The sequence below is a fragment of the Heloderma suspectum genome, chromosome 1 (genome assembly GCF_057233095.1).
Source record: "Heloderma suspectum isolate Gila_16-S chromosome 1, 16-S_ref, whole genome shotgun sequence".
Taxonomy (NCBI): domain Eukaryota; kingdom Metazoa; phylum Chordata; class Lepidosauria; order Squamata; family Helodermatidae; genus Heloderma; species Heloderma suspectum.
The window spans coordinates 156061439-156081638 of record NC_139458.1 but is presented as its reverse complement, the minus strand read 5'-3'; the positions used below and the strand labels follow the sequence as shown (position 1 = coordinate 156081638).

The 20200-nt window shown below is 43.6% G+C and overlaps 1 protein-coding gene across 2 annotated transcripts in view; it reads left to right on the top strand.

The window, feature by feature from the left end:
• Nucleotides 1-679: 679 nt before the first annotated feature.
• The window catches only part of SNX4 (sorting nexin 4), a 49687-nt gene continuing 30166 nt past the window's right edge, over nucleotides 680-20200 (top strand). Inside the window, exons 1-2 of one of the 2 annotated variants that reach the window (XM_084807655.1) lie at nucleotides 680-929; nucleotides 12302-12420. In XM_084807655.1, the coding sequence (XP_084663781.1) occupies nucleotides 735-929; nucleotides 12302-12420 (314 nt within the window). In that variant the 5' untranslated portion in view covers nucleotides 680-734. Of the gene's footprint in view, nucleotides 930-11451; nucleotides 11536-12301; nucleotides 12421-20200 lie in introns of those variants that run through there. The other variant, XM_084807662.1, reaches the window with a different exon arrangement.

Here is a 20200-nt window from a genome sequence, read left to right as displayed (position 1 = left end):
AACATGCATAGGCTTGGGCTTCATTCATATGATCCTGTCTACACACTTCAGTCAGGTCCTGGGTTTCTCTTATGGTTGATTGTTGTCAACTGTTTTTAGATATATGTTGTCCCTGTGCGTGCTGTCTGTTTATGTGATTTTATGTAAAGCATTTTACACTTTGCATAATGTATTTTAATGGTTTTTAATCTTTGTAAACCACCCAGAGCTTTGGCTATGGGGTGGTAGAGAAATGTAATTAATAATAACATACCTGGGAGAAAGTCCTACCGAAAGCAGTCATCCCTGAAATGGGAGTAAGGGCGCAACCCTAGGCATGTTTAGACAGAAAAAGCCCTACAACTCCCAGCATTCCCCAGCCAGCTGGGAATTGTAGGACTTTTTTTTCTGTCTAAACATGCCTAGGGTTGCGTCTTAAGTGTCCCTGAAACATGCAAACGAGGATCGGGCTGTGCGTCTCACGGAACTGAGTGGGGCTTCCACACAAGCGGGCAGAGAGGATCGGGCTTCGTATTTTAACAGTACGGCACGACGTCGGGAGGGGCACATGAGAGGAGGAGGAGCCAGAGCCAGAGCCGCCGCCGCCGCCGCCCGCTTCGCGTCCCGCTCGCTTCTTCCTCACGCCAACACACACGCCCGCGCGCGCGCTCTTCCGGGCTGGTCGCTCCGCCCCCGCCTTGAAGCGCCGGGCGCCTGCGCAGAGGGCCTCCTCCAAGCCCCTCTCCCCTGCCTCCATGGAGCGTCCCGGTGCTGAGAGCCCCGGCGGCGGGAGCAGCGGCGGCGGAGGCAGTAGCCAGGAAGGCGACGAGCCCGAGTCTCCCGGCGGCCCCGTACCTGAAGAGGACGACGAGGAGAGGGCGCCGGCGGAGGACGACGGCGCCGGCGACGAGGGGAGGGCGCCGGCGGCGGCTGGACTGGCAGCTTTCGCGGTGAGGGAAGCTGCGCCGCTCCCGGGGACCAGGAGCGCAGTTAGGCCGCGGCTCGGCAGCGGGCCCGGCTCGACTCCCTTCCCCGACGGGGCGCCCGGGAACCAGGAGGGCGGGGTGGGGGGACGGGAGAGGGAGAGGCGGCAGTAGCAGTGGGAGGCGGAGGAGGAGGAGGAGCCGCGGTGGCAATAACGGGTGGGCACGGAGAGAAGAGGGGCAGTGTGCGGGGCAGGAGGCAGCAGGACCTGGGTGGTGGGAGTGGGGCGGGGAAAGGAGGAAAGAGCCTGGGTGAAATGCTGGGCTGGGCTGGGCTGGGCTGGGCGGTCATGAGGATGGGCGAAAGGTCGGCGGAGCTAAGGGTCTATAAGCTGGGTGGGCGAGGGGCAGCTAGCAGGCTTCTTGCGCCTCTTAAGAGTTGTACACACCTGGGAGTTCGGCAGGTGCAGCTGGGCGTACAAGGGTGAGGAAAGCTGCCGCCGCCGAAATTCCCTCTTCTTGCCTTTTCTCTTTTCCCCCTCTTTGTAATTTGTTATGGAACTCCCTTTTCTATAAAGCCAGTAGAGCTACAGGAGCCCTGCTCTCCTTTTTGCATGGGGTTACCCTCCTAAGCAGTCAAGGGATGACAACGGTGATAGCTGTGTTAACGCTTGGCACTAGAGTGTTCAGAGCACTTTGCATGCACTACCTGGTAAGGTAGGTCGGTATTATCGCCTCCGTAGTGCAGATGGGTGTCTGAGGTTGCTTGTTAGTGGCTTGTCTAAAGCACTCTAGTGAGTTCATGGCAGAGGCAAAATTTGAAGTGGGGCTTACTTACTTACAGTGCAAGCCTACTCAGAACTAAGCCCCACTGAGTTCAAGTGGAAATTACTCTCAGGGAAGTATGTATAGGATTGTAGCTATAGCCTCTTAGGCTGCAATCCTATGCATGTTTGCTTGGGAATAAGTTCCACTGGGCACAATTCAGAATTACTTCTCAGTAGACCTGGGTAGATAGGAGTTAGTTGTTAACCACTCACTGCAGTAGATTGAGGTAGTAACAGAATAAAAGGATGGGTATAGTTAAAACTACGGAGATGGTGAGGCCTGCAGGCAGCCGGATGAGGTCAAAAGAGGGGAAATGAGATGATGAAGTGTAGGAGAAAGACCTGCTCCTGTTGGTAATGCCTTAGTGTAGCTCTTCAAATAATTCCTGAGGGAATGTTCTACCTTCTGTTCCATTGCTTGTTTCTTCTGCTACCTCAGCTGGGGTGCTTCCAGATGGAGGGGTGCTTCCAGTGCAGCTTTTCCATGTAGTTTTTTTCCTAGTAAGAAAAAAGATGGAAGAAGCAGTGGGAAAACACAGGAGGGCTACAAACTGAAGACAACATCATCTGGACCTCCTGTATAATTCAGTGAATTGGGCAGGGTGATTTCACAATAAAAGCTTCATCTGGAAGCAGCCCTGAAGTGTAGGGAGTAGGAGCAGAATATGTGTTCTGTCCCTTTGTTCTTTCTCCCAACTGCAACATCATTGTCAGCGTTCCCCTTCAGGCCTAGGAGGCCAAAGGAAATGGTGGTAACGGTGAATTTGCTGCCCCCATGTCAGGTTGAAGATGTAGTCTGTCACCCCTAAGCCAAAAGGGGGAGAGACTGTAATTGACACAATAGCTGCTAGTTCCACCTCTTTCTCTTGACAAGCAGTTAATAACTCTTTATGAAAGTTAATAGCTATTTACCTTAATAAGCAAATAATGCAGTTGGAGGAAAAGCTTGTCCAGCTTCAGATACAGCTCAGTCGCTTCCGGCTATTTGAAAAGCAAATAGCCAATATTTTAAGGAAGCATGATGTAGTAGTAATGGGGGACTTCAATTTCCCCAATATTTGTTGGGAGACAAATTCTGCCAAACATGGCCCCTCCAGGAAATTCCTGACTTGTATGGCGGATAACTTCCTCCTACAGAAAGCAGAGGAAGGAACTAGAGGATCGGCTATCCTTGACTTGATCCTAACCAACAGAGATGTCTTAGTGGATAAAGTAGCAGTTACAGGAACTCTGGGGGAAAGCGACCATGTTGCACTTGAGTTCTTGGTTCTAAGGGAAGCAAAAGCCGAGTGCAGTCAAACGCGTACCCTGGATTTTAGAAAAGCTGATTTTAATAAACTCAGAACAATGATCAGTAAGGTCCCATGGCAAGCGACTCTAACGAGAAAAGGAGTCCAAGATGGGTGGGAGCTTTTAAAAAAAGAAATTCTCAAGGCACAATCACAAACAATTCCAACAAGAAGAAAAGGTGGAAGACAACAGAAGAAGCCAATGTGGCTTCACAAAAAGCTTAGGGATGACCTGAAAACAAAAAAGGACACATATAGGAAGTGGAAAGAAGGCCAAGTAACAAAGGAAGAGTACAGGCAGGTAGCACAGAATTGCAGGGATGGTGTCAGGAAGGCTAAAGCTGAGAACGAACTGAGGTTAGCGAGGGATGCTAAAAACAACAAAAAGGCTTTCTTCAGTTACGTGCATAGTAAAAGGCAGAGGAAAGAAATGGTTGTTCAGCTATTAAATAAGGATGGCAAAATGATAACAGATGACAAAGAAAAGGCAGAGGTGCTCACTTCCTACTTTGGCTAAGTCTTCTCCCAAAAGAGGGTCTATGACTCCCCTGGCAAAGGCGAAGTGCAGGCTGAAGGGGCAGGATTGCAGCTTGAGATCGATAGGCATATGGTGAAGGAACACCGAATTACTTTGAATGAGTTCAAATCTCCAGGGCCAGATGAACTGCATCCTAGAGTAATAAAGGAACTGGCAGAAGAACTCTCAGAACCGCTGTCTATTCTCTTGGAGCAATCATGGAGGACGGGGGAAGTGCCAGATGACTGGAGGAGGGCTAATGTTGTCCCTATCTTCAAAAAGGGTAAAAAGGAGGAACCTGGGAACTACAGACCAGTCAGTCAGACATCAATCCCTCGGAAAATTCTGGAGCAGATGATAAAGCAATCCATCTGGAAGCACCTTGAAAACAATGCAGTGGTTACTCGAAGCCAATATGGATTTGTCAAAAACAAATCCTGCCAGACAAATCTGATCTCATTTTTTGATCAAGTAACCTCCCTTGTAAACTGTGGGAATGCTGTTGACATCATATACCTCGACTTTAGCAAAGCTTTCGACAAAGTGCCCCATGATCTCCTGATGAGCAAACTAGCTCAAAGTGGGCTAGATGAAACAACGATCCGGTGGATCCACAGTTGGCTACAGAATCGGACTCAAAGAGTGCTTATCAATGGGACCTTCTCAAACTGGGGAGAGGTAACGAGTGGGGTACCACAGGGCTTAGTCCTGGGCCCAGTGCTCTTCAACATTTTTATTAATGACTTGGAGGAGGAGGTGTAGGGAATGCTGATCAAATTTGCAGATGACACAAAATTGGGTGGGATAGCTAATACGTTGGAAGACAGAAACAAAATTCAAAGTGATCTGGATAGACTGGAGCGCTGGGCAGAAAACAACAGAATGACATTTAATAGAGATAAATGCCAAGTTCTGCACCTAGGAAAAAGGAACTAAATGCACAGTTACAAGATGGGAGATACATGGCTCAACAACACTAGAAGCGAGAAAGATCTTGGAATTGTTGTAGATCACAAGCTGAATATGAGCCAACAATGTGATGTGGCTGCAAAAAAGGGAAATGCTACTTTGAGCTGCATTAATAGAAGCATGGCTTCCAAATCCTGGGAAGTAGTAGTTCCCCTCTACTCAGCACTGGTTAGGCCTCATCTGGAGTACTGTGTCCAGTTCTGGGCGCCACACTTTATGAAGGATGCAGACAAGCTGGACAGGGTTCAGAGGAGGGCAACAAAGATGATCAGGGGACTGGAAACAAAGCCCTATGAAGAGAGACTGAAAGAACTGGGCATGTTTAGCCTTGAGAAGAGAAGACTGAGGGGAGATATGATAGCACTCTTCAAGTACTTGAAAGGTTGTCACAGAGAGGAAGGCCAGGATCTCTTCTCGATCATCCCAGAGTGCAGGACACGGAATAATGGGCTCAAGTTACAGGAAGCCAGATTCCGGCTGAACATCAGGAAAAACTTCCTGAGTGTTAGAGCAATATGATAATGGAACCAATTCCCTAGGGAGGTGGTGGGCTCTCCCACACTGGAGGCGTTCAAGATGAGGCTGGACAGCCATCTGTCAGGGATGCTCTGACTTGGATTCCTGCATTGAGCAGGGGGTTGGACTCGATGGCCTTGTAGGCCCCTTCCAACCCTACTATTCTATGATTCTTCGGGACTTCATGGACCAGCCCACGCCAGAGCTTCCTGTCAGCCGTCGCCACCCCCAGCTCCCCCAAGGTCGAGTCCATAACCTTCAGAATATCGTCCATCACCTCCAGAATATCATCCATCCATCTTGCCCTTGGTCGGCCCCTCTTCCTTTTGCCTTCCACTTTCGCTAGCATCAGCATCTTCTCCAGGCTATCCTGTCTTCTCATTATGTGGCCAACGTACTTCAGTTTTGCCTTTAATATCATTCCCTCAAGTGAGCAGTCTGGCTTTATTTCCTGGAGTATGGACTGGTTTGATCTTCTTGCAGTCCAAGGCACTCTCAGAATTTTCCTCCATCACCACAGTTCAAAAGCATCTATCTTCCTTCGCTCAGCCTTCCTTATGGTCCAGCTCTCGCAGCCAGAGGTTACTACGGGGAATACCATTGCTTTAACTTTGCAGACCTTTGTTGTCAGTGTGATGTCTCTGCTCTTAACTATTTTGTCAAGACTTGTCATTGCTCTCCTCCCAAGAAGTAAACGTCTTCTGTATTCCTGGCTGCAGTCAGCGTCTGCAGTAGTCTTTACGCCTAGAAAGACAAAGTCTGTCACTGCCTCCACGTTTTCTCCCTCTATTTGCCAGTGATCAATCAAGCTGGTTGCCATAATCTTGGGTTTTTTGAGGTTTAACTGCTACCCAGCTTTTGCACTTTTTTCTTGCACCTTCGTCAGAAGGTTCCTCAGCTCCTCCTCGCTTTCAGCCATCAAAGTGGTATCATCTGCATATCTGAGATTGTTAATGTTTCTTCCAGTGATTTTCACTGTAGCCTTGGCTTCATCAAGCCCAGCACGTCGTATGACGTGTTCTGCGTACAGGTTGAATAGGTAGGGTGAGAGTGTACAACCCTGCTGTACTCCTTTCCCAATCTTAAACCAGTCCGTTCCGTGGTCTGTTCTTACCGTTGCTACTTGGTCATTATACAGATTCCTCAGGAGGCAGACAAGATGACTTGGTATCCCCATACCACCAAGAACTTGCCACCATTTGTTATGATCCACACAGTCAAAGGCTTTACAATAGTCAGTAAAACAGAAATAGATGTTTTTCTGAAACTCCCTGGCTTTCTCCATTATCCAGCAGATATTGGCAATTTGGTCTCTAGTTCCTCTGCCTTTTCTAAACCCAGCTTGTACATCTGGCAATTCTCGTTCCATGAGTTGCTGGAGTCTACCTTGTAAGATCTTGAGCATTACCTTACTGGCATGTGAAATAAGTGCCACTGTTCGATAGTTGGAACATTCTTTAGTGCTTCCCTTTTTTGGTATGGGGATATAAGTTGATCTTTTCCAATCTGTTGGCCATTCTTGTGTTTTCCAAATTTGCTGGCATATGGCATGGATCACCTTGACAGCATCATCTTGCAAGTTTTTAAACAGTTCAGCTGGGATACCGTCGTCTCCTGCTGCTTTGTTATTAGCAATGCTTCTTAAGCCTCATTCATCCTCTCTCTTCAGGATGTCTGGCTCTGGCTCACTGACCACACCATCAAATCTATCCCCGATATTATTATCCTTCCTATGCACATATTCTGTATACTCTTGCCACCTTTTCTTGATTTCTTCTGCTTCTGTTAGGTCCTTGCCATCTTTGTGGCATACCCATTTTTGCCTGGAATTTACCTCTGATGTTGCTAATTTTCTGGAAGAGGTCTCTTGTCCTTCCTATTCTATTATCATCTTCTGCTTCTGCACATTGCTTGTTTAAAAATAATTCCTTATCTCTTCTGGCTAACCTCTGGAATATTCCATTTAATTGGGCATATCTCCCCCTTTCACTGTTGCCTTTTGCTTTCCTTCTTTCTTGGGCTACTTCCAGTGTCTCAGCAGACAGCCATCTTTCCTTCTTGGTTTTCTTTTTCTTTGGGACGTTTTTTGTTGCCGGCTCCTGAACAATGTTGTGAACTTCTGTCCGTAGTTCTTCTGGGACCCTATCTACTAAATCTAGTCCCTTACAATCTGTTCTTCACCTCCACTGCATATTCATTAGGAATATTAGTGAGCTCATCTTTAACTGGTCTGTGGGTCTTCCCTATTCTCTTTAGTCTGATTTTAAATTGTGCAATAAGAAGTACGTGATCTGAACTACAGTCAGCTCCAGGTCTTGTTTTTACCGACTGCATAGATGTCCGCCACCTTTGGCTACAAAGGATGTAGTCAATCTGATTTCGGTGTCGACCATCTGGTGAAGTCCATGTATAAAGCCGTCTTTTAGGTTGTGGGAAGAGAGTGTTTGTTATGCACAGTGAGTTGTCTTGGCAAAATTCTATCAGCCTATGTCCTGCTTCATTTTGTTCTCCCAGACCATGCTTGCCTGTAATTCCAGGTATCATTTGACTACCCACCTTAGCATTCCAGTCTCCTGTAATGAAAATAACATTACTTTTTGGCGTACTATCCAGTAGGTGCTGCAAATCCTCATAGAACTGATCTACTTCTGCTTCTTCAGCATCTGTGGTTGGGGTGTATATTTGGATCACTGTGATGTTAAATGGCTTACCCTGAATTCGAATTGAGACCATTCTATCGTTTTTTGGATTGTATCCAAGCATTGCTTTAGCCACTTTATTATTAATTATGAAGGCTACTCCATTTCTTCTGTGGTCCTCTTGTCCACTGTAGTAGATCTGGTGGTCATCTGATGTGAAGTGGCCTGTTCCAGTCCATTTCAGTTCACTGACACCCAAAATGTCTATATTTAATCTTGACATCTCCCCAATAACCACATCCAATTTGCCCTGGCTCATAGATCTTACATTCCAGGTTCTTGTGGTTTGTTGATCTTTAGAACATCGGATTCGTCATTCACCACCAGCACCGTCGGCCGCTAGCCGTCCTTTCGGCTTTGAGCTAGCTGCGTCATCACATCTGGGGCTAGTTGAACTGATCCTCTGTTCCTCCCCAGTAGCATTTTGACCATCTTCCGACCTGGGAGTTCCATCTTCCGATGGTATACCAACATATCTCTGGTTGTACTGATCCATTTAGTTTTCATGGCAAGAATACTGGGGTGGGTTGCCGTTTCCTTCCCCAGGGATCGTATTTAGTCTGATCTCTCTGCCATGACCTTCCCGTCTTGGGTGTCCCATCATGGTTTAGCTCATGGCATCATTGAGGTGCTCAGGCTCCAGCACCACGACAATGTAACGATCTCCTTTGCTGGAGTCACCTTATATAGTACTGTGTATTTTGCCAGGGGTGCTCATCTTGGGGCAATTGCTTCTTCCCCAGCTGAGTAGGATAGTGGTAGATATTACAAAAAGCTAAAGGCCTATTTAACGTTAATCCAACGTTCTCTTCCCACAATGGCCATCCAGCTGCCTATGGGAAGCCTACAAGCACAATAGCACCTTCCCAGTCATGTTCCCCAACAACTGGTATTGAGAGGCATACTTCCTCTAATACTGGAGGTAATATACAGTCTTCATGATGAATAGCCATTGACAGCCTTATCCTCCATGATTTTGTTTAAGATCTTCTTAAAGTTGTTGAAATTGGTGGCTGTCACTACATCTTCTGGTAGTGAATTCCATAGTTTAACTATGCACTATGAGAAGAAGTACTTCCTTTCATCTTTCCTGAATTCATGTTGTCAGCAAACTTAGCCACCTCACTGCTCACCCCTCTCTCCAGATAATTTATAAACCACTTAAAAAGAACCAGTCCCAATACAGACCCTATGTGGTGGTGTGGAATCTCTTTCCACCTGATGGCTGAATTTAGTTTCGGAGAAACTCCTGGGGCCTCATTCCAGTGGTGGGTGGGGCCAAACATAATGAGGGCAGTGCCAAAATATACCCCCCAGCATATTTTAGCTTAGAGCTCTTATTAGTAGAAACTAAACCTTAGGAGAGGCATTTCAGGTTTTTTGAATCGTTTAGAGTTATTTTAAAATATGTTCAGTGGTATATAAATCTATTTTAAATATTAAATAGAATGGGGGGAAATGGCACAAAAGCTGGGAAATGACCCAACAATCAGTAGCTGGGGAACGGAGATTGGGCCACAAGGAGGAGGCGTGGCCATCTGGGGAACCCCAGAGGGCTGGATTTGAACCCCAGAGGGCTGGATTTGAACCCCAGGAGGTCCAGATCTGGCCCACAGGCCTGAGGTTCCCCACCCCTGCCCTAGGAGGACTCCACTGTTTATATACCTCCATTGTGAGAACTACCCATTTATTCTTACTCTCCGCTTTCTGTTCTTTAACCAGTTACCAGTTTAACTGATCTATAATAGGACCTAGAATTATAGAATAGTAGGGTTGGAAGGGGCCTACAAGGCCATCGAGTCCAACCCCCTGTTCAATGCAGGAATCCAAGTCAGAGCATCCCTGACAGATGGCTGTCCAGCCTCATCTTGAACGCCTCCAGTGTGGGAGAGCCCACCACCTCCCTAGGGAATTGGTTCCATTATCATATTGCTCTAACACTCAGGAAGTTTTTCCTGATGTTCAGCCGGAATCTGGCTTCCTGTAACTTGAGCCCATTATTCTGTGTCCTGCACTCCGGGATGATTGAGAAGAGATCCTGGCCTTCCTCTCTGTGACAACCTTTCAAGTACTTGAAGAGTGCTATCATATCTCCCCTCGGTCTTCTCTTCTCAAGGCTAAACATGCCCAGTTCTTTCAGTCTCTCTTCATAGGGCTTTGTTTCCAGTCCCCTGATCATCTTTGTTGCCCTCCTCTGAACCCTGTCCAGCTTGTCTGCATCCTTCATAAAGTGTGGTGCCCAGAACTAGACACAGTACTCCAGATGAGGCCTAACCAGTGCTGAGTAGAGGGAACTAGTACTTCATGGGATTTGGAAGACATGCTTCTATTAATGCAGCCCAAAATAGCATTTCCCTTTTTTGCAGCCACATCACATTGTTGGCTCATATTCAGCTTGTGATCTACAACAATTCCAAGATCTTTCTCGCTTCTAGTGTTGTTGAGCCACGTATCCCCCATCTTGTAACTGTGCATTTGATTTCTTTTTCCTAGGTGCAGAACTTGGCATTTATCTCTATTAAATGTCATTCTGTTGTTTTCTGCCCAGCGCTCCAGTCTATCCAGATCACTTTGAATTTTGTTTCTGTCTTCCAAAGTATTAGCTATCCCACCCAATTTTGTGTCATCTGTAAATTTGATCAGCATTCCCTGCACCACCTCCTCCAAGTCATTAATAAAAATGTTGAAGAGCACTGGGCCCAAGACTGAGCCCTGCGGTACCCCACTCGTTACCTCTCCCCAGTTTGAGAAGGTCCCATTGATAAGCACTCTTTGAGTCCGATTCTGTAGCCAACTGTGGATCCACCGGATCGTTGTTTCATCTAGCCCACTTTGAGTTAGTTTGCTCATCAGGAGATCATGGGGCACTTTGTCGAAAGCTTTGCTGAAGTCGAGGTATATTATGTCCACAGCATTTCCACGGTCCACAAGGGAGGTTACTTGATCAAAAAATGAGATCAGATTTGTCTGGCAGGACTTGTTTTTGACAGATCCATGTTGGCTTCGAGTAATCTCTGCATTGTTTTCAAGGTGCTTCCAGATGGATTGCTTTATCATCTGCTCCAGAATTTTCCGAGGGATTTATGTCAGACTGACTGGTCTGTAGTTCCCAGGTTCCTCCTTTTTATCCTTTTTCAAGATAGGGACAATATTACCCCTCCTCCAGTCATCTGGCACTTCCCCCGTCCTCCATGATTTCTCCAAGAGAATCGACAGCGGTTCTGAGAGTTCTTCTGCCAGTTCCTTTATTACTCTAGGATGCAGTTCATCTGGCCCTGGAAATTTTGAACTTATTCAAAGTAATTCGGTGTTCCTTGACCATATGCCTATCGATCTCAAGCTGCAATCCTGCCCCTTCAGCCTGCACTTCGCCTTTGCCAGGGGAGTCATAGCCCCTCTTTTGGGAGAAGACTTAGCCAAAGTAGGAATTGAGCACCTCTGCCTTTTCTTTGTCATCTGTTATCATTTTGCCATCCTTATTTAATAGCTGAACAACCATTTCTTTCCTCTGCCTTTTACTATGCACGTAACTGAAGAAAGCCTTTTTGTTGCTTTTAGCATCCCTCGCTAACCTCAGTTCGTTCTCAGCTTTAGCCTTCCTGGGTTAACCTCTTAACCCATGACTGTCAAGTTTGTTCAAGAGTCTTTGATGTGGGACTTCATCAAAGGTTGTGTCTGTTGGTCTTGTAAATCTTTGTTCTGCCAGGTACATGATCAAACCTTTTGTACTAGGTTAACTGGGAAAAACTGAATGCCCAAATCAATTGTGGAAAGGATGGAAAAATAAATCTGGGTTCCTTGTGAGCCAGCTTGACAGTGAGTACTACATACTGGTTAAATGTGTAATTAACTCATATAGAGTCACTTTATGTACATATTCTTAACACCCTAGGTATTGTTTCATTGACCCTCAAAATGAATATACAGTATATGTAAGAGTAAGCCAAAAAGCAGGGTGCGATTAAGGGGGTAAAGAACATGAAGGCAAATGTAGAATATGGCAGTCTTCTATATTAGATAAATTTAGCATCTCTGATCTAGTCTACTCCTCACAAAAAGCATTTGTAGAAAGAGCAGCAGCAGGAACAGCAAAGGGGTCTGAGTAAGGACCTTTACCTCCACAATTAAGGACCACACATGCACCTCCTTTTTCTGCAACTAGGAGTATAAAGTACTGGAAGCAGCTTCCATCTGCAGCCCAAGTGAGGAAAGACCTGCCCACCTGGGGAAAAACTTGAATCTTTTTAGATTGTAAGCCTGATTGAAGAGACTACCTAATTATTGGTTCTTGTAAGCCATTCTGGGAACCTTTTGACTGAAGAGTGGAATACAGATGCTTTGAATGCAAATGAATGAATGAATGAATAAACCAACATTGAAAATACTGGAATATCATAATGTATGTACTATAAGGTGAACATGCTTGCATCACTGGGACCACTTCACAACCTGAAATTAAACTTGGCTCTGCTTTGTTAAGAGCTAGGCTTTGCCGCTTCACAGATGTCAAAGGACTTAGTAGTTCCTTGTGCAGAGCAACTGAAGCAATACATACAAATAATACTTCTCTTTTTTAAAAAAGATGATGGAAGATTGTTTATTGAAGAAAATAGAAATCAGTGTTGCAGAAGCAGAGAAGCGGACTGGACGGAATGTGATGAACATGCAGGAAACTTACACTGCTTACCTCGTAGAAACAAGGTGGGTAAAAGAAACTTCAACTAAGGTTAATTATCAGATTGTATATTGGCTGTGAATAGCAGTCATTCTCTTATGGTGTTTTGATATAGTTTGTATGGGTTTAATCTTTGTTGCTCTCTTTTTTCTTTTTGGTTATTCCACTAACTAGAATTCAAAATGAAACCATCAGTAGCTACATTGGAAGCTTCACAGGCTGCAAATAGCCAGCTGACCATCTCATTCTGGCGGCACACACAGCCATAACAGTAGAATAAATGTTGGTTAACTGTGGTTGTTCTTGGTACATGATTACCTAAGAATTTAAGCTTACTGTAAGCCAGCCTGTAATACAGCTTTCACATTTGCAAATAGTACAGTTACTATCTGACCTGTTCTCCAAAAAAAATTACCCTTCCAGACATTTGTGTTCAGTCCTAAAAACAATAAAGTCCTATCCATCTATTTTAATCATGGCTGAAAAAATTGCCTTCCTTTTAGCTTTTCAGTTATACCAACAGTGAAACAGATGACCAATATTTTTCCCTTTCTATATCCCTTAAAACATTATTTTTTATATTGTATGCTCTGTTAATATTGGTGAATTGCTACGCCCTTATGAAGGAATAGATAAATTTAGAAAATCTACCTAAACTGGTTTTATTATGTCATGGAGATGGAGAGCAGTGGATAGTTCTGACTTGGAAACTAGAGACTCCTTATTAAAATAAATGTCAGTACTATGTTATGCTCCTTTAAAACCCATATCTGATGATCAGCTGATTGTATCTGCACCGCTAAGGAATTAGTCCCCAGATCCTAAGTTAAATTTGCAATCCTGTGCATGATTAGACAGAAAAACATCCTACAAGTCCCAGCATTCTTGTAGGAGTTTTTTCTGCCTAAACATGCATAGGATTGTGCCCTAAATGTACAATTAGAAGAAGCTTAGAATAGATATGCACTCCTTCAAATGAGAGTGGATTAAATCAGTAAGTTGTGGTCTTCCTATTTGAAAACAAGATTTCTTGTTCCTCTGTGGATAAAGATGCTGAAGTTGCTTCCCATTTACAGTTCTTAAGTTCCCTGTGTTTCATGAGTAGTCACTTATTTTCCATGTTCTTCAAATTTAAACATATTAATCCTTTACTAGTCAGGGCCTGTGCAGTTATAGAGGCAGGGAGTGTCATATTCTATTTCTGATCTTCAAGATAGTGTGCCCACCCTTATGTAGCCAAAACAGCAACACCCATGCACAAGAGGGAGATATTAACAGACAGGAGAACTCCAGGTTTGAAGAAGCAAAACAAAACATAGTTTTAAAAAAACTCTTGAAGGGGAACCTCAACCCCTCCAACAGCCAATAAGGTCTGAATGGGCACAGAATGCTGACCGCCTTTTAAAGGGGAGCAGAAAACTGGATGGGAAGGGGAATGGAATGGAATAGTGGCTGGAAAAAAGGAGAAGAGAGGAAGAGATGCATAAATATAAAAAAGTTCAAGAGAACCATCACATTTTCTGGATATGTCATTTCTTGGTTCAAACAGAAAACTATTTTTAAATGTCCCCAGGGATAGAAGTGAGAACTGCGCATAGAAATCAGTGGAAAAATCCAAGACTCCACCACCGCCACCACCACCACCTAAATTCAAAAAGTAGCAGCAAAGGGAATTGCTCCTGCTCTTTCTAACTTAGTTCTTATTTGGTGTGAAACTTTTAAAAAGTAATCCTGCTAATGCAAATTCCAAAGTAAATGCAGTTTGTTGCCCATTTTGCAGGCTGGAAGGGAAGCTGGGGGAGATTGGCTTATGACATTACTGTTCACACTGAATACTGCAGGTCAGTCTCTCGGTTGTTTACAGCAACCTTGCACTGTTGACCAGTGATGCTGGGATTGGTTGTGGGGTTGGGATAAAACTGAGAGATTGTATCAACCCTGCTATGCTATTCATTGCTTTTATCCCTACATCTGAGGTTGGGCTAAGAGCATAGTATGTAACAATCCTGCCGTGTAGTTCATTGTTATACCCCTATTGTAGGTTGAATGGCAGTTCTGAGACAGTAACTTACAGCAGCTTCCAATGTAGTACATGGTTATCCTGCAGGTCAGAGGTAAGTCTGTGGCTAGTTTGGATTCCCAGACAAAAATCCTTTATACTCTCGGGTTGCAACAAAGGTCAGTCTACTTAAATTACACCCTCAGACCTCCTCCCAGGACAAATCCAGCCCTCAGAAGCATGCAGAAGCTTCATGCTCCATTGGCTTGCATGCAGACTGGTTGCACTTTTAAATGTTCACAAACCCAAAAAAGAAAAGAAAATTGCGTCTTTGAACATATTGCCCACCCTTGTCCATTTTAGTCCAAAATATCTGGATAGCACCAGATTGCCTATCCCTGCTCTATACTCATGGGGCGGGGGGGGAGGAAGGAAGGAAGGAACGAACGAACGAACGAACCAGCCAACTGGGCAACATGTAATGCATTTAATGAAGTGGAGTCTAGTCCACAAAAGCTCATGCCGATGCCATAATAAATTTGTTAAGTCTTTAAGGTGCTACATGACTCTCTTTTTTTGGCTGCAAAAAAATAGCATGGCTGCCCCTCTATAAATCAAAAGTCTTGTATATTCTCCATGGCCCGAAAGGTCAAAGGTGACTGCCGATGCAGTCCTATGTGTATTACTTAGAAGTAAGTCGTATTATATTCAGAGAGGCTTATTCCAGCCAAGTGTGTGCAGGATTGCAGCTTGCAAACACAGTTTGTTTCTACTTCGTATTGTGTGTTTTGGATCTCAGGTCTTCCATTTTAATCTAGTTATTGTGAAAATGCATAGATCAGTATTTATGCAGCAATAATGGCAGATCGCTTTGCTCTGTTTGTAATAAAAGGGAACTTGCTGAGTGTAAGAAACCTACATCCTTTTTGCTACAGCTGGGAGTAACCTTATTAAATCTTCTTTAGATCTGTAAAATGAGAAAATAATGCTCTATTCCATCCTAGGGGGAGAGGAGGTTTGAAGGCTTGATTAATAATGATTATTAGTTGGCAGTAAAAATGGCGAGCTTGGATCCAGTGGTCCCAAAATTGCCCCCCACTCTGCAGTAGACCTTCCTTATGCCAAAGGGAACTAGGATAGTCTCTTGACAGTTGAACTGTATGTCAAAGTGTCATTGTTCTACAGGGTGTAATATACATCTTGTTTGCCAGTACTGCTGCTGTTCATTATTTATGCATCACTTTTTGTGTACATGCCATTGTATAGAGCCGGGCGGTATACATAAACAGTACAGTAGAAAATATGGTTGGACTACCTTGAATTATTTGTGTGGGCTAGGGTTGGGGAGTATGAGAAGGGTACAAAGTTTATGGAAAGATTTTGCAAGAAGCTATAAGGAAGGACCCCAGTCTCCGCGCCCCCTTGCACCTTTTGCTCAGCTTCTCTAGAATATTGATGTGTTCAGCCTATTTGTCAATGGAAAAGTTCGCCTCTTTATGTTAAAAATATAGATGTTCTCCCATCAGACTGCCTTTCAAATATCTCATTAAGTAAAGTATCCAGTGATATTCCAGCGCTAGTACTAATGATGTTGTACTAGTGCAAACAAACGCTTCGGCAGCATAACTACCACAATGGGGGAAAGTGGTGATTTGCTGCCTTAATTTGGCAGTGACACTGAATTTCTTTGGCAAATCGCTGCTTTTTCCCATTGCACTAATTACACTGTGCAAGCATTGATTTGCGCTAGCATAATCTCATTAGCACTAGTGTTGGGACACCATTGGATACTACCCTAAGTATTTCATTTCTTCCTGATCAAAGTAGAGAATTGGAACCCATTTATCATTTTCTTTGATATGCCAGCCTCCTTGCACCTCCAGTGAAGCAAGGAACAGAAAAGATGCTACAAGTAGGCCAAAGCTGTGTTGCAAGGTGGTACCTGCTGCAGTATTCCCTGTTCATTGTTTGTCTTCTTAGCAACGAAGCATCCTTTTTCAAATTTCAGATCTGTGGCTCCTATAGTTTGTGTTTATAGTAACACCAGGAAAAACCCTTCTTGCTAATATTGTTCTGAATCTCTTAAGAAAGGGAGGGTCTTTCTGTAAACCTCAAGAAAGGCTTTATATAGTTATTGGAATACTTCATGCATTTAAAGTTATATATGATCCTTGTCTGAATTAAACTGCGAAAATAAACAATTCAAAAAGCCACTTGACTAAATGCAACATTTATTACTACAGAGTAACCTAACGTGGATTAGACTTCCTATGTCACTAATAAATATGGATTAAAAGTTAATCAGAATCCACCTTACCGTCTTAATTGTCAGTATGATACGGTGGTTAAGAGTGTGAGAGTGACTAATATGTGCGAAGTGATGTTGAGTATATGCTGTTGGGTGGTAGTTTTTCCAGCGAGTTTTTGAGAGCTAAGCCTGTTCCTGTGCATGCTGACTCAGAAGAAAGTCTGAGTTATTGGGACTTGCTCCCAAGTAAGAATGGTAGGATTGCAGCTGGGTTTTTTTAGTAAAAAAATTAGAGAGCTGTGTTGGAATGGGGTGAAAGTGCCACTTATCCATCATCTAGAATACTAAAACCACATAACCATATAATTCATCCAGTCTTGATAGCTATGTGCTACCTCCTGTACCAGAGGCAGTGAGCCTATGTACACCAGTTGCTGGGGAACATGGGTGAGAGGGTGCTGTTGTGCTCATACCCTGATTGTAGGTTGCTGGGCAACAGCTGGTTGGCCACTGTGTGAACATTGGACTGGACTGGATGGACCCTTGTTCTGATCCAGCATGGCTCTTCTTATGTTCCATTCAAACAGTGTTTATTTTTATTGGGAAATAAACTTGATGTACTTCCTTCCTTTTCTGATTTTAAGGTTCTTGCAGTTTAATGGCTAATTTCAGATGATTACTTTGAATAGCAATAAGAATTAGCAGATATTTTCACCCACTGATCCAGTTTGGCATTCCTCATTAAGGAAAATAAATGCGGCTTTTAGAGTAATGCAGTATATTAATCACCTGTAATAACTTCAGTTAAAATGTGAAAGTGCAGGGTTTTAACATTTTTCTTCAATTTTCCCCCCCAAGCATCTGTGTTCAGTCCATGAATATTTTATAATTTATATTAAGAGTGGAAACGTGGTTTTCTTGTCGGAACACTTAACAAGTATCATAGTGTTTCTAAAACAAATGACAAATTGAAAAGTTACACCAGATGTCAACAACTGATTACCATCCTAATTGAGACAGAGGCTGCTGTGCTTATATTTAGAGATGAAGTTTATAATGTGGCTGCAAAAATTAAATGATGATGGTATTCAACATAATGAGTACTTTTTGTGGGTTTCATTTCCTTTGTGGAGCAAAGTTCCTGGGGAGAGGTGTTCTCCCATCAGTGATATTTTATGGCCACAAAATGCAGCAAGATGAAAAAAATACTTTGCAAGAATAAAAATACCTCCTGTTTTGCCTACCTTGTCTCATTCCATAGCAGTGAAGAATCTCAAGTTTCCATTTTAATCTCTTTTTAAACTAAACACTTTTGGAAAAGGTACCAAGCATTGAATTTGGCCACAGATTTAATTTCTTACTGTCTCTTCAATGTATTTATTGCAATGACAGTGCACCAGGCCAATCCAGGCAAAATTTAGGGGATGTAGATATTTATTTGCTGTATTCATAGACTACCTTTTGGCAAATGTTTTCTAGGTGGCTTTCAAAGTAACACCTGAAGATAATATCTAAAATCAGTTAAAACCCCACAGTAAATGATTAAAAAGCCACAGAATACGCTTCTAAAGTGCCTGACTGTTTCTTCCATTTCTCCCAGCACATTACCCACTCTTGCATTTGTCTAAGGCTATGCTATTATCGCAACACATAAGCACAGAATTTGGGCGTTGGATAAGAATTTTGGCTTTAATTTTGTTTTAAAAGCAACCCTCTAGCCCTTAAGTGTGGGAACTTCGCTTGTGTAAGCTGCCTGCACAGCATTAGATACCATCCATTTTATATATAGACCAAGCTTCTCCAATTTTTGGCTGGTCTTGCTAGCTAAGCCACAAATGGTTGTCACAAGATTCCTCCCTATCCTCTGATGGAGGCTGCCTAATAGCAGCCAAGGAAGCCACTCCTTTTCTTTTAGGAAAAGGCAGCTGGGGAGCATGCTTGGCAGAGGGGTTCTGAGGTGAAGAGATCCCCCACCCTGCCTCTTCTCCCACAGGAGAGTGCCACCTTGAGATGATGCTGGGCAGCAGCTGAAGAAGCCCCTGCCATCCTTTCCTGCTCTGGAGCCCTAGCCTTCCACCCAACCTTAAAGGTGGGTGGAGCTGCCATGTAGTGCCAGGATGACCCCCTCCCATCTTGCTGCTTCAACATTGGAAGGAAGGCTGGTTGCTCATCATGCCCTCCAGAGAGCAGGTCCCAACTTCCTGGGGTGAGCATAAATGTCGAAGCCCACATATACAATATACAGAATACACTGAAGTTTGAATTCTGCTCAGATTTGTTAACTTAGAAGGGCTGTTGTAATGATGCAGTAAGGGGGCTCTTCATATGTAGCACTTTCCCTGCATGATAAGTACTATCTATTAATTGTCCAGTGTAAACTGAACATTTGTCTCACAATTAGTGCATGACAATGTGCATGGAGGCTGTGTGTTAAAAGTGTTTTTTTAAGGTTATTGGCATAGTAACAATCTATTTTATAGCTATGTAGGAAAGAGGTCATGTATGAATCAGCAAGGAGGCACTGTAGCGCAGCTAACTTGCTGAACAGCAGTGGGCATTCCTGAAATACACATGTCACAGCGGGCCTATATTCCATTAGTTAGTGTCTTTTTGTTTAAAAGCTTTAGTACTGCTAACTGCTGGAATGCAAATGAACCACTTGTCCCCTGTCTACACTTAGACAGGGGACATTTTTAATGTCCTGTTCATTGCTTTAAAATGTCTTAGGTTCATCTCCAGGTAGGGCTGGGAAAATGTCTTCGGTTCCCTGCAGGTCTGGGGAAGGCTCTTGTCTGGAAAAACTGCAGAACCGCTGCCATTCTGTGAGCTAGATGGACCAGTGGTCTTACTTTGTGTAAGGCAGCTCCCTGTCTCCCTTATTTTGTTGGATGGCTTTCATGATCTGTCTCCACAGATAAAAATAAAGCCACAGTTCGAGATTTGGCGGTTTAAAACCTTCAAGAAGTAATTAGGACACTTAGCTATTTAATTCAGTGTGCTAAATCCACTTACATTTGTAATCAAGAACCCACTTGTTGAAAGATTTCTTCAAAGCCTAGTATTTAGGAACGACAATAGTTTTTGGAAGTCTTCTGTAACTGTTTTTGAAGCATTTTTTTTCTGTCTCTCAATGTGTGCATATCTGCTATGTCATCTCATAGGGACAGAACCTCAGTAATGTTTTTGGTGGATATTTAATGTGATGTCTAACTTTATAGTTTCTGTTTGCAGCTTATGGTACTTTTTGCTTTACAGATATGTTTTTCCACTTAATCTAGCACTAAAATGTAGCCATTTTAAGAGGACTAAAATACATTTGATATAACCACATGAAAAGGATTGTCAAAAGCACTCAGTAAGATTTAAAAAAAAACAATCTTTAAACCTGTTAAGCATTTTCAGAGTTTTCACAAACTTTTCATAAAGCAATCAAAGTGTGAACTCTTGGTAAGTATTGTAGCATTATTTGTTTTTCCAGTATTCAAAAGGGGGATGGCCGTGGCTCAGTGGTGGAGCGCATGCTTTGCATGCAGGAGGCCCCAAGTTCAATCTCCTAGCA